This window comes from Castanea sativa, chromosome 12, assembly GCF_040712315.1.
Source record: "Castanea sativa cultivar Marrone di Chiusa Pesio chromosome 12, ASM4071231v1".
Lineage (NCBI taxonomy): Eukaryota > Viridiplantae > Streptophyta > Magnoliopsida > Fagales > Fagaceae > Castanea > Castanea sativa.
Window position 1 is genome coordinate 33074503 of NC_134024.1, and position 13781 is coordinate 33088283.

Here is a 13781-nt window from a genome sequence, read left to right on the forward strand (position 1 = left end):
CCACCAAATGAAATTATTAACTAAATAGGAGTCAACTTTGGAAGGTAAAAATTTTGTGGACAAATTTGGATATGAAGTGTCTTGGATTGGAAGTTACTTTTTTAGAACGTAACAGTAACATACAACACTATAACCGGATTTTTAGTGGACTAATGTTTAAAGGGTTATATTAATTGAGTAATGCTACCGTTACAAACTATTTTTTAATATTTTTATAAAATGTTGATGTGACCAATACTTTTTATTGATTTTTATCTAGACTCACCATTAAGGATACGTTTAGTACGCTGTAATAGCTCTTGTAATGAAATAGTTATTCATGTATAATATCAATTTGGTTATGTGGTTGCATCTTTATTACATAGATTAGTTATTAGATTAGAATAACTATTCTTTAAATTTAAGATAATTATTTCTTTTTAAAATAGATGTAATAGCTATTCCTTAGTGCATATAATAGTTTTAAAATTAATATATTTTCAAAAATATAAAGTTTTCTTATACATCATCTTTTACAAGCTTTCCATGTGTAACAACCAAACTTATGAATAGAAATAGTTATTCCATTACAATGTCTTCTATTTCCAGTAATAAAAATTAATCTTCCTAATGTAATCTATATTCAGTGTACTAAACGTACTCTAATATTACTTTTTTATTTACTAATAATCACTCATCACATCAACAGTTTGTAAAAAAATTTGTAAAATAGTTTATATCTCTAACATTATTCCTGTTTATTTCATAGATACTATCAGACACTTAATACACACTTACAAATAATAAGAAAAAACATGATGTAAAGTCACGATTTCGTGCTATAGTGTTTTTCCATGTTTGAATTTGCACTGGTAAATGGTAATGGCTCGCAATGGTGGCATAGGTAGCCTAGCAAATTACAACCAAAAAAAAAGTGAGTTTATATTTCATAAATCTGAGGAGAGACAATCGCTTTACGTTGTAGAGTATTTCTATACAAGTAGTTTGACAATGACACGCCCCAAAAAAATCCAATTGCCAAGGTCAACTAATAGTCTAATATGGCCCCGTCTGACCAGGTCTAACGTGACCATGGCATGAATGGAGGGCACACAATCACAATCATATTTATTTCGACTCTAGAGTTGTTTTTGCGAAGCCAATAATTTAAGCCAAATCTAGTTGGTATAGGCTGAGCCTTGCTTTTCTTGTGCCACCATTAATGATAGCATTGGCATTGGCATTGGCATTGGCATTGGCCAAGGACAAGATAGAACTTAAGTCTAAAAGTACTAATGGGACCTGAAATTATTGGGTCGGCAAGTGACTATATAAGGGTTTGAACATAAGAGCATCTACAGCAGTGGAGCTAAAAATTTAACAATTTAGCTCCACTAAAAGTTACTTTATCTATTTTACCTACACACATGCTGCAGCAGTGGATCTATTTTAGCTTTTAACACAATAAAATAATATAAACATCACAATAAAATAATATATCTACCACAATAAAATAATACATCTCACTACAATAAAAACACCACAATAAAAAAGTAATGTGAACGCAAAATAAAAAATTAATTTTTTTTTAACTCTCATGAACAGTGCACATCTATCTATAGATGTGCACTGTAGCAATGAGCTAAAAATAAATAAATTTAGCTCCACTGTTGCATGCTTCTTTTTGATATTTTGGTGGAACTAAAATAGGTATATAGCTATTTAGCTCCACTGCTGCAAGTGCTCTAAGAGATTCTTCAACAAATTACAACGACAGGATGAACATGTTTACAAAGATGTAATCTAGACCCAAGAATAAATGGAAAAGACTATTTCAGAATTAATTTGGCAATCACATTCCTTGCATATTATTGTCATAACCCAGACTGTGACTGGAATTTCATGCTTAATTGCCTGTTACATTAACTAATGAAGTCCTCACATCAAGGTTCTAACTTATATTCAACGCAGTCACAGACGCACACACACAATGTGCTATTAATGCTCTCTATTGACCTGAGATGGGTCTGTCAGCCTGTCTGCTCTCTCTCTCTCTCTCTATAGTATTGGCCCCCAAGTAGCATCTACCGACTCAACTCATTGCTCACTACCCACGCCACGTGAAGATAACAACTGGTTGTACTCATACAGACATACATACATATATATATATATATATATATATATATATTGATTTCCCACCAAAAACCATAGAAAAATGCCATAACTATAACAATTTTTGCTATATGTGGCAATAAAGGGTTTACATATTGCTAAAGCTGCTATGGGTGCAAATTATGTTTAACAATTTGTTAAGTTTTATGATAAAATATGTTACATTTCTATGATCACTGAAAACAATATATTATAGATTAGCCAGATATTTAACAGAGCAAGAAAATTTTTGACCGGAGCCAGCCAAGCCAACACAAGGAGTGTGAAATAGTTAAAATAAAATTACAATTAGAAACCTGTATAGATGACAACAAAACAGGGCAAAATAGCCTTAGGATTAAACACATACAGTTCATCCAAATTAGAGTAAACCCCAACAGCCCCAGCAAGAGAGTCATACTCTTCCATGCTTCCTTCCATGTTCTTCTTCACCCTACCAGCAATCACTCGGCAAACCAGCATTGCCCTCTTATCATTGTTGCTCTCACTGTCACCAGCTTTGTCATGAGCTTTTCCACTAGTTGCGGTTGTCAAAATTCCCTTTTCAAGTTCAAGACCAACTCCTGATTCTGCAGCTACCTTGAAGCCATTCTTTATGATGCTACACACATTGCATTGTGGGATTGAGTTGCAGAGATTAGAGGACCCGTTTACTCCCAGTGAGCAAACAAAGTTGGTGCAGTGAAACCTGAGGAGCTCATTGCCATCAGCTATGCAACGTGGGTGTTTCTTTTGGAGCTTTGTGGCTTTGGCTTTGATGGAATCTCTGTACTCCTCGAATTTGGTTAGGGTTTTCTGGGTGTTGTGGACTTTCAAGATGCGGTCGATTTTGCAGATGGGTGCTTGTTTCTTTAGCCAGCTTGACTGGAATATGATTTCCACTATGTTTTTGCTTGTGTCTTCAGGACCCAGTTCAGATACTGTGGATTTTAAGAAAACCGAAGAAAGAGATTGAGAAATTGGTACGATGAGATGAGAGAAGGAAATTAATGGTTTATGCATAGGAGAAACTAAAAAATGAAAAACATGGCGCATTGAAATGTGAGAAAAATAAAAATTAAAAGCAAAGGCTTTTTCCTCTGGAACTGAACAATTTGTGAGAGTGATACCTGCATGCCTAACAGCCTGATGAAGCTCCAAGTTTTCAGATTTCATGAAGATCTCACCACAAGCAGGGCAAGAACAGATTGTAGCCCTGAGAGAAGGGTCTCTAGTGAAACCAAGTACAGGATCTACCACCATTCTACACTCATAGCAGCCAGAGAATCTCCTGAATGGCATTCCTCTGAAAGACCCACCAGCACTGGATGAATTGGAAGATGCAGAAAATGAAGACGAAGAATTAGTAGAGGAAACAACTCCATTGAGTTCATGCAATGGAGTTTTCATGGATCTGCTAGAAGCATCATTGCTACTTGAACCCAGTGAGGCCCTTTTCTTGAAGAGTTCAGGGGATCCTGTTTCAGCTCTGTGCATCACCTTTGTGTTACTACAGAGTGAGCCAGAGCACTTCATTTTCTTGCATTTCTTTGCATTCTCTTCCATGGCTTGCTCCTGCTGTTGCTGCAGTAGCTCTTTCTGTTGTTGTCGCTTTTGTTGTTGCTTTGGCGGTGGTGGTTGTTGCAGTGTTTGGAGATCCTTACAGCTCAATAGGCCTCTTACAACTGACCAAGAGGGTGGTTTCGCAGGTTTTTGGGGCTGGGGGTTTTGGTTTTGGTTCTGGTTATGGTGGATTTGCTTGGTGGGTTTTGTTTGGTTTTTGTTTCTAGCCATTGAAAAGGAGAGCTAATCAAACAATGGTGTGTCTGTGACAGCTAAAAAGAAATGGTAAGTTTTGGTGCTCTGGTTTTACTGTTTTAGTAGAAATTGCTGGGACAATGGAGCTGCAGAGTGCAGAGGGAGCTTCCTTTTGTTGAGGATTATTATGGATTTGGAACTTTGTGGGCCTCTTTAATATGTACATTTTTTACTTGATTTATATATTAATTGATTGAGATGTGTGAGACATTGTTAATGATGCGCATCTGACCGTTGAGTTGCAGAGGAAGATTCTTTGATTGGTAGTACCTTGTGACAAGAAAGATATGAGTCACCACACATTATAACACCACCAAATTGACCATCTTTATTGCCCAATAATAATAATAATAATAAGGAGAAATTACAGTAAACTCACCTGTGGTAAGGCTCGTTTTCACTTTGTCTACCTGTGATTTAATCATTTACACTTTGCCCACTTGAGCTTCAATCTGTTACTCATCCGTTACCCACCTCACCCTCAGACGTTAGAAAAACACATTTTTATTCCAAATTAGAATATAACATGGATCAAAAACCCGAACCAACAGTTTTTTTCCTCACAAGCCCTAAAAACACGAAAATCCCTTGTATTGAGCTGGATTTTGATTTTTTAGATCGTGCTTTCGTGTGAGGGTGAGGTTCTGTCCGTGGGTTGTCTTAAGGCATTGAATATTCGAAGATAGATCATCACCAGGTACGACATTTCTGCTTTATGTGGGTTGGGGTTTTAAGTTTTGTGGGTTGGGGTTTCAAGTTTTGATGGTAGCTTTGATTCAATGCTAGGAAATTGATAATCGATGTCTTCTTCGAGTGGAAATTACTCAGGTTCAAGTGGGCATTTGTGTACATATGAGACTTGTGTGCTAAGAACAAGTCTGACAGTGGATTATTTTGGGAGAAGGTTTCTGGGTTGTAGCCGATATAAGGTAAGTATACTTTTTACTTAATCTAGTTGATTCACGTGAGATTGGAATATGATGTGTTCAATTCAATTTATAAACAGATTAGTCCTAAGTGCCCTTTCTTTAAATGGATTGGTAATCCCACTTGTATGCGTGGAAATGAAGCTGCCCATTTGGTGCAACAAAAGTTGGATTTACTGCAGAGTGAACTGCAACTTGCACATGAAAGGGAAATAACAGTTACCCAAACAACTGCAGAAGCTACCTAAAGGGTAAAAATTGCTCAAGACAGGGCAACAAAAGCCACGGATAGGAAGAGAAAGTTTCAAGCTTCCTCTATTCAAGCCAAGGAGATAGCAGTGAGAGCTTTAGAGTAAGAGAGAAAGTGCAGAATTGCACTAATTCTGTCATGGGTTTTTTTTTTTTTTTTTGTTATGTTGTTTTCATGTTTTGACTCAATTGAGAATGTTGGAATGATGAGATTGAGTCTACTTGGGGGGTTGTAATATAAGCTGGTACTCAATTGTATTGTAATAGAACTATGTAAGATTTTTTTGAGAATGAGAACTATGTAAGATGGTAGTGTTAGGATTAGTGTCCTTAAATCCTATTGTATGATGCTATGTATGACATTATGTATGACATGATGTATGACTTTGTATTGTGATTGATAAACTTATTTTATTACTATTGAAAATAATGGTAACGTGAATATGGGACATTATCATATAGTCCATGAGATGCATTGTATGTGATTAATGTGAAAAGTCACAGAAGATGTAAATCACAAGTTCTTTGTAAACTCAGAATTTATAGTTCGTAGTCGGTGATGAAATTGGGCATTTCATCTGCGAAGACTATAACATGTCAACTAAGATGATTTGTCTTGATCATGGAAGTGGAAACTTCAAGTTGATATGTTGATATGTTTTAAGAGTTGAAACATATTGAACTGGACTGCTGTGAGATTTATTATTCTTCTAACGACTGTCAAATGAATAATAAATCTCACGACTTCTATTTGCATGAACTCTTAATCCTGAGAGAATAATGGACCTGATCAAGAAGTGTAGGTTGCTTTGATATATCAAGAGTGAGATCTAAAGTGACAGTCAAAACCTCAGTATGTTGAGCAGCCACATTTAGTGTTGATGGAACATATATTCTCAAGATGGAATTCATAGTCTCTTGATGGAGATATAAAATATTCCCTTGAGATAAATTTAATGGGTTCAGTTATTCAGAGAGTTAGGCCTAACCACTTTAGTAAGAAATTACTAAAGTATATATTTATGAAATTGGATTTCATAAATATATAATGAATAACTTTAAAGAATTAAATCGGGTACTCAAGGATAAGATGTAGTAATTTACAAAGTGGCAGTCTACATTTATGACTTTGTGTTACTACGAATATTTTATGAAGGGGTTACGTGTATAATAAAGTCTTGGGATATAATTTATTAATAAGGCCTAGAGTGCAATTATATTTATATAGTGGTATTAAATATAATTAATGGTAACTTTGGACTTGTCAAGAGTTGACGGAAAAGCCCAAGGCCCATTGGAGCTAGTGTCTTATTGGTCCCTTTTGGTCCCACTCCAAGCCACACACTAAAGCCCAATTGGAAAGGCCCAATAGGCCAACCCCTTTAGATAATCAGTTAGTTATAAAGAGAGAAACATACATAATTTTTATTAGAAGAGATTAGAAAAGAAAAAGAAACGGTGTATGAGAGAGAGTGAGACACACTTTCATTCTCCCTTTGAAAAACTGATTAAAAGACCACACATCTTGGGCGTAAAGTGGAATTGGAGTGAAGATTAAAAGTGTTCCCAAGTGCTTCTAATCTTTGTTTTGAATTTCTCCACACCAAGGTACGCTATCTTGTTCTTAAATTCTGAAATTTACATAGTGCATGTTATCAATCATGAATGAAATAGATCCTTGTTCGTTGCTTCCACTGTGGGTTTTGCATGAGATGCAAAACCAGAATTTTTCCTTCAGGTAGATGGTGTTGGCTTGAAGCCACTTAATAATATAAGCCTTTTTAAGATAAAGTATTATTTATGTTCGATGTTGTTGGTATTTTTGTTTAAAGTGAATTGGCTACTTGTGAGCTGTGAGCTGTTGGTGTTGGTGTTGGTGTTTTGTTGGATGCTATGAGCTGTGCCAGGATTGTGCATAAAGTGCATTGTGTGAAGACAATTGTGTTTAAAGTGCATGACAACTATCTGTCAACTTGCAAGAAAAGACAACAAATGCACACATACACCTATTCAACACATACACCTGCTGCTATTCAACACATACACCTGCTAGTCAACACATACAGCTGCACACATAAACAAACTCATATATGGAACTCATATATAAAAAAAATGCAATAATCTGAATAATAATTCTAAACCTGTCATTAAGTTGGGAAATTGTATACATAATAATTCAGCAACCACCAGTAAATATAAAGCATTTGGTACAACAACCAAAACAGTTGCACCTACCCATTGTTTACAAAACTTACAAAAGTACAAAAAGTGTTTGAACAGGGCAATTTGAAAATGTCTTGCCATTGTCTACAAATCCCAAACAGTGTCTGCCCTAACACTACATAACCCTAATAAATAGTAACAAAAGTGTCTTGAATTAGTCTTCATTTACTGCCCCTGTCTCATCTCCCACCACAGCTGGTCTTTCGAGCTCTTGTTTTACAGTTCTAAGTCCTAGCTGCATCACCCTTTCCTCTCAAAACAGCTCATCTGGTAGCAAGTATCCTTGTAGGTGCTCTGCTGTCCCGTGTTTCTGCAGGGGTGTGTGCTGCTGGCTGGCTGGCTTGAAAAGAACTAAGGAGCTCCTCTAACTTTGTACCTGAAGTCTGAAGAGTACTACTGACTTGGGTTCTGTGACCATGGAGCTGGTGGCTGTGACCATGGAGCCTGTGGCTGTGGCTGTAACCCTGCTGCCTAGTTGGATAAGGATGAGGCCATAGTGTAAGGCTGAGCTGAGGATTGGGTCTGTGATGAAGATGGGGCCTGGGATCCTTGTCTGCGTGTAGAAGGCCTTCCACTTCCCTGCAACCAAATATGAGCATTTTTTTATAGTGTCAGCTATTGGCATTTTGCATTTGAATAAAAAACGTTTGTGACAACTTGCAGATTTCTGCAATCTCTGCCTCCTCTCCTATGGTGTCTCACCAGTGACATTAGCCTTGCATCCCCTTGCATTATGCCCTTCCTTTTGACACCTTCCACACCTCACTGGCTTGTTTGATCTAGACACTTTATAAGGGTTCCTTGGCTCATCAGCATCTCTCTTCCTCTTCATAGGTGGCCTGCCTGGTGGCTTATAGATAATAGGTGCAACAGGCTTGGGTTGGCCACTTGACATCCACTCAGATTGGCCAGGCATGGGAGGTATGGGTGTCTTGTATGTCTCCACAAAAGCATCCTTGTAGTAGCATGGATGGGTGTAGTCTTATAGTTTCTCACGATTTACAAAAATGGCTGCAACTCCATGCTTGCAAGGGATTCCTGTCAAGTCCTATGCTCTACAACTGCATGTCCTCTATACCAAGTCCACCACATGCCTTTCCCTCCCATTGTCAACCTCATACACAAACCTCCCAAATGGCATCGCACAGAAGTTCTTAGACTCTAATTTTAACTTCTCCAACTTGTCCTGTATGCTTGGACACAACTTGCCACCATACTTTTCTATGCCAATCTTCTTTATATACATCCTGGTCATAAGCCTAACTCTGATATACTCCAGCATTGATAAGATGGGCTTGTCTCTAGCCTTCACAATCATAGAGTTAAAACTCTCACTCAGATTGTTTACCAGACAATCTGTCAAAGCTCTTGAAGAAAAGTGGGATATGGTCCATTGTGCAGGCTCTATATCAGCCAGGTACTTCCAAGCTTCTTCATTCAAACTCTTAAGATGCTTTCTCTCCCTCTCAAATTCCCTGGCTGATGTTGTGCCAGCACACCTCCACAGTACACTCTTCAACTCTATGCCCTTGTGATTAACCTTAAAGTTGTTGTATATGTGCTTCACACAATACCTGTGCTCCACACAATACCTGTGCTCCACAGTTAGGAATAGAGTCTCCATTGCAGGTAGAAGGCCCTGCAATCAAGTAAGCATTCAATGTCAACAAGTAAGCATTCAATGTCAGCAAGTAAGCATTCAATGTCAGCAAGTAAGCATGTAAAAAGGTAAGCATGTAATGATAATACCTTCTGCCTGTCACTGATGAATACCAGATTAAGCTCCTCTGGCCTGCCAATGTCATCTGCAAACTGCTCTAAGAACCAGATCCAGCTGTCCTTGGTCTCTTGCTCAACCACAGCCATTGCCACTAGGAATATATTGTCATTTCCATCCTTGGCAGTGGCAGACAATAATTGTCCACCAAACCTCCCCTTCAAATGGCATCCATCTAGCCCAACAAAGGGTCGACAACCACCTAGAAAGCCAACCTTCTGAGCATTGTACCTAATGTACATCCTTTTAAACTTGGGTTCTACATTCTCATTTTCCATCTCTGTTTGCAGAATCACCTTGCTTCCTACATCTGTCCTCCTTATCGTTTCTGCATAATCTCTAAGTAGGCCATACTAAGCCTCCTCATTCCCAGTAATCAGTCCCCTAGCTGCCTTCCTTGATCTATACACCTGACTAATACTCAAATCAACAGAAATCTGTTGCATCACATGGTGCTTAACACCTGAGACCTCCCAATTAGGATTCTTACCAAAATCCTTCAAATACTTATTTGCCACATAGGCTCATGTAATTTGCCCATTTTGAAATGTAAGGGGGCAGGTACACTCAAGATAAAGTGTCTTGATCTCAAATGTGCACTCTCCAGTCACCATTGAGGCATAACATCTCCATCCACAATTGTTCTTACAATGTACAAAAATCTTCTTATTCTCATTCAACTTCCACTTGACATCAATGTGATTCTGAATCACATACTCCCTCAAAGCCTTCCTAAACACCTTGGAGTTTGGGAACTTCATCCCTTTTACCAACCTAACATTTTCCATATCAATCCTCTCATTGAACTCCAAATTGCCAGGCCTCTGCTCATCATCAGACCCATCCAAACTTACAATATCATCCTCTAAAGCTGGTTCAGCCCACTTTTCATCTAAATCTATGTTTGGGGGAGGAACATTGCTTGGGCCAGGTGCATCTGTGTTTGGCTGAGGTGTATGAGTGTTTGGATGAGTTGTATCAGTGGTTGGTTGTGGTGTATCAATTGTTGGACCAGTGTTAGTCTCAGATGGCATTGTGTGAGGTGGAGAAGACTCACCAAAAATATCATCAGCAAAGTCTTCTCCTTCCAGACCTTCATTCAACCAATCAAACTCCTCCTCTACCCCCACACTACCATCACCATGTCCTGTAGCAGCTCCTACACCACCCCCTGTAGCAGCCCTACACCCCCTACAGCAGCCCCTGCAGTAGCTCCTGCACCAACCCCAGCAACATCAAGAACTTCAACTGCAAATGGAGCATGACCACTCTCCATATACAGTATGATAGTGTCTCTAAGCTTGCACATGGGCACCACATCTTGATCATCTTGTATGAGCCTCAAGTCTTGCTCCAAGTTGCCCTCAGGACCTAAATAATGAACCCTACACAGTTCATCAATCCCCAAGTCCTCACATATACCTTGTATTTCAAAATAACTAAGCCTATCAAGATCCCTATGCACTATTTCAACTTTCCCTCCAAAGTATTCTAAACTAGGGTTCCACACAAAAGTACCCCCATAATGTACCTCAAATTTCACTATTTCATCATCCATCTGTAATAACAAATTACCATTTGACACGTACACAATTAACAATTAAAGAATAGTAAACAATAGACACAAAAGAGTAAACACTTGCATGTTTCTGTTTGGCTTTTGGAATGCAACACACACATTAGAGGGACCACATTTCTGCTTTGCTTTTGTTTCTGTTTTACTAAATAGCAAACACTAAAATTTAAACCAACAGAAACACTAAAATTTCCCATTCGGTCCACTGTGAGACACAATGAACACAACAGACAAAATGCCTATAAACAAACACAACACAAATCCAAACAACAGGTAACATTACATCAACAAACACAACCAATAATCTCATTACATTACATGTAACATTGACCAGTGATTTATTACACAAAAAATTATAAAACAACTAGAAGCCCAAATTAAAAACCCAAACAGTGACTGATTTCTTACCAGGATTTTAGTCCCTCGAACAACCCGTTGCTCGTCTAGGTTTATACTTGCAGCGCGAACTCAATATCAGACGTAGAATGGGGTTTCACAAGGGATTTTCGTGTTTCTAGGGCTCGTGAGGAAAAGAACTATTGGTTCGGGTTTTTGATCCGTGTTATGTTCTAATTTGGAATAAAAATTAGGTTTTCTAACGTCTGAGGGTGAGGTGGGTAACGGATTGAAGCTCAGGTGGACAAAGTGTAAATAATTAAACCACAGGTAGGCAAAGTGAAAACGAGCCTTACCACAGGTGGGTTTACTGTAATTTCCCATAATAATAATTTTGCGAGTTAGAGCACTAGCATTAGGGGTGTCCACTTCTAGTTGCTATTTTATAATTCAAGATATCATAAACCCACTTCATCCGGATTTGCAAACATAAAAAAAAAAAATTTGCAACCTATGAACAGGTTGCAACTTTACTATTCATAGCTTGAAAAAATAAAAATAAAAATATTTTAATCTTGTAGTTGTGTGTGAAGAAAAAAATTAAGTGGGAGGAAAATACTTCTTATTATTTTATTAGGTAGCTTATTTTGTTTTATTGAGTTATATGTAAAAATAAAAACTGTGATATAAAATGAGATGTAAAATAAGTTAGTAAAACAGATAAATTAATATTTGAGAATGCAAAATAATTTTTTTTTTTTTTGCCCCCGGATGCTAAAAGGGTGTTTGGTTATGGTTTGTTTGAACAAGTTTTTGAATTAAGTCCTCGTTACTCAAAACCAAAAAATTTTAAGTTTGAGTAATGAAAACTGAAAACAAATTTTGTTTTTTCAGATTATAAAATATGAGTTTTAATGGCAAAGTTGTAAAAAATACAAACTTGTGGGACCCCTTCTTCTTGACTTGTCTCTGTCAAGTCACATCCACTCTCCTGACTTCATCTTCTTTCTTTTTCTTTCTTTCTTGTTTGTTCTTCGTTCTTTTTCTTTCCTTCTTCTTCAAAACCCCTCCACCACCTAGGGCCTTTTTTTCTTCTTCTTCTTCTTTCTTTTTATTTCTTTCTTCTTCAAACCCACTCCACCACCAACGGTTTTTTTTTTTCTTTCTTCTTTCTGATTTTTTCTTACTTTCTCTTCTTCTTCAGACCCACTCCACCATGTTCATCCACACATAAATCCACCCGAAAACAGGAACATATAACCATGTTAAGCCAAGCCAATGTCTCAAACCCAAAAACACAAACCCATAAACACATGGGTACCAATCAAACACAAACCCACAACCATGGCTGAGGACTGGTTTTTTATCGTGTTGAATGGGTCAGGTTTGCTTAACAAAGGGTGTTCCGACTCGTCTTTGGTGAATTGGTTGTTGTGTTTGGACGGTAATGGTGTTGTTGGCAGCATGGGATGGGATTTTTGACTTATGGGTTTCGGTCTCTTTCTGGGTTTTATGATGGGCATGGCAGAGCAAAAAAATGAATTGAAAGAATGAGATGTTACCGTTCTGTTTGTGGGAATCGTTCTCTTTGTGGGTTTTGTGATGGGCCAAAATTGGAAATTAACCCTGTCTCTCAAACAATATAATTAGTAGGCATTGTTACAAAATTATTTTTTACTAACATCTCAAGTCTAAGAGGCTCGATTTTGGGCCTAAAAATCGAGTCTTTGAGGGTCGATTTTTATGTTCTGATCAGGTCTAAGTTGACACTTTTTCCACATGGCGTTCACCTGGAAACCAAGTCTCTAAGACTCGATTTATCTGTAAGACACACTAAACAGATTTTCGCAAGTGTTGGAGTACAAAGTGTTGGAGTACAAAACACAAACATAGATCAGCCACCATCTACAAGCACAGACCAGCCACTATCAAATACAACCCACAAATCCGAGCATTAATCCAACAACTCAGCATAAATCCACCCCCAACAACCACATAAAATCAAAATTAAAAAAATAAAAATCCCAAAACCCATCATTCAACAAATCAGGTATGGCGATGCTCTTGGTCACAATAGATCAGGTACGACAGCGCGTGGTCCTGGGTTTGCTTGTAGGTGACGCGCTTGATGACCCAGTTTGGGTTGAGCCTGTACCAACCCGAGGGCTCCCACTACGGGTTCAGAGATCCGATTCGTAGACGGCGAGGATTATGCAACAAATACGTGGGACGGGGTCGAACTTGTCGAAAAACCCAGCCACATCTGCCAGAAATCATCAACACCCGCCAAAAACCACCTTAACTCTAATTAAAAACCCACCAAAACCCATTGCGAGACCCACGAGCTGAGCCACCCATGAACCATGAAGTCGACCCACAAAAAAAAAAGGGAGAAGACGGAGTGGCAGAAATGGGAGATAGAAATGGTGAAGATTGAAGTCACTGAATAGAAAAAGAAAAAGAAAAAGGAGTGACAGAGATGGGTTAGCGTTGGTCGGCGGCGATGGGTCTATGGCGGCTGGGCTTGTGCAGATCAGCGTGGAGGAAGAAAGAAGTAGATGGAGAGGTAGTGAGGAGAGAGACACAGAGAACAAATGTAGTGGTGATTTTTTATTTGGGTTTGAAAGCTAGGGTTTGGCCCGTTTGGGTATGGTCATCTGTGGCTTATAAATCAAGTCTTAAAGACTTGATTTCCAAGTAGACGCCACGGGGAAAAAATGTCACATCAGACGGGACCAGAACA

The 13781-nt window shown here is 38.2% G+C and overlaps 2 protein-coding genes across 2 annotated transcripts; both read right to left on the bottom strand.

Annotated features, from left to right (window-relative positions):
- Window positions 1-2362: 2362 nt before the first annotated feature.
- On the bottom strand, window positions 2363-4069 carry LOC142619102 (uncharacterized). Its single transcript, XM_075792168.1, has 2 exons — window positions 3264-4069; window positions 2363-3074 (listed from the first exon to the last, which is right to left on the bottom strand). The coding sequence occupies exons 1-2, from the start codon at window positions 3925-3927 to the stop codon at window positions 2443-2445; spliced, it is 1296 nt and encodes a 431-aa protein (XP_075648283.1). The 5' UTR covers window positions 3928-4069; the 3' UTR covers window positions 2363-2442.
- A 4352-nt stretch (window positions 4070-8421) lies between these two features.
- LOC142620546 (uncharacterized) lies at window positions 8422-9404 on the bottom strand. Its single transcript, XM_075793905.1, has 2 exons — window positions 9099-9404; window positions 8422-8988 (listed from the first exon to the last, which is right to left on the bottom strand). The coding sequence occupies exons 1-2, from the start codon at window positions 9402-9404 to the stop codon at window positions 8422-8424; spliced, it is 873 nt and encodes a 290-aa protein (XP_075650020.1).
- Window positions 9405-13781: the final 4377 nt, after the last annotated feature.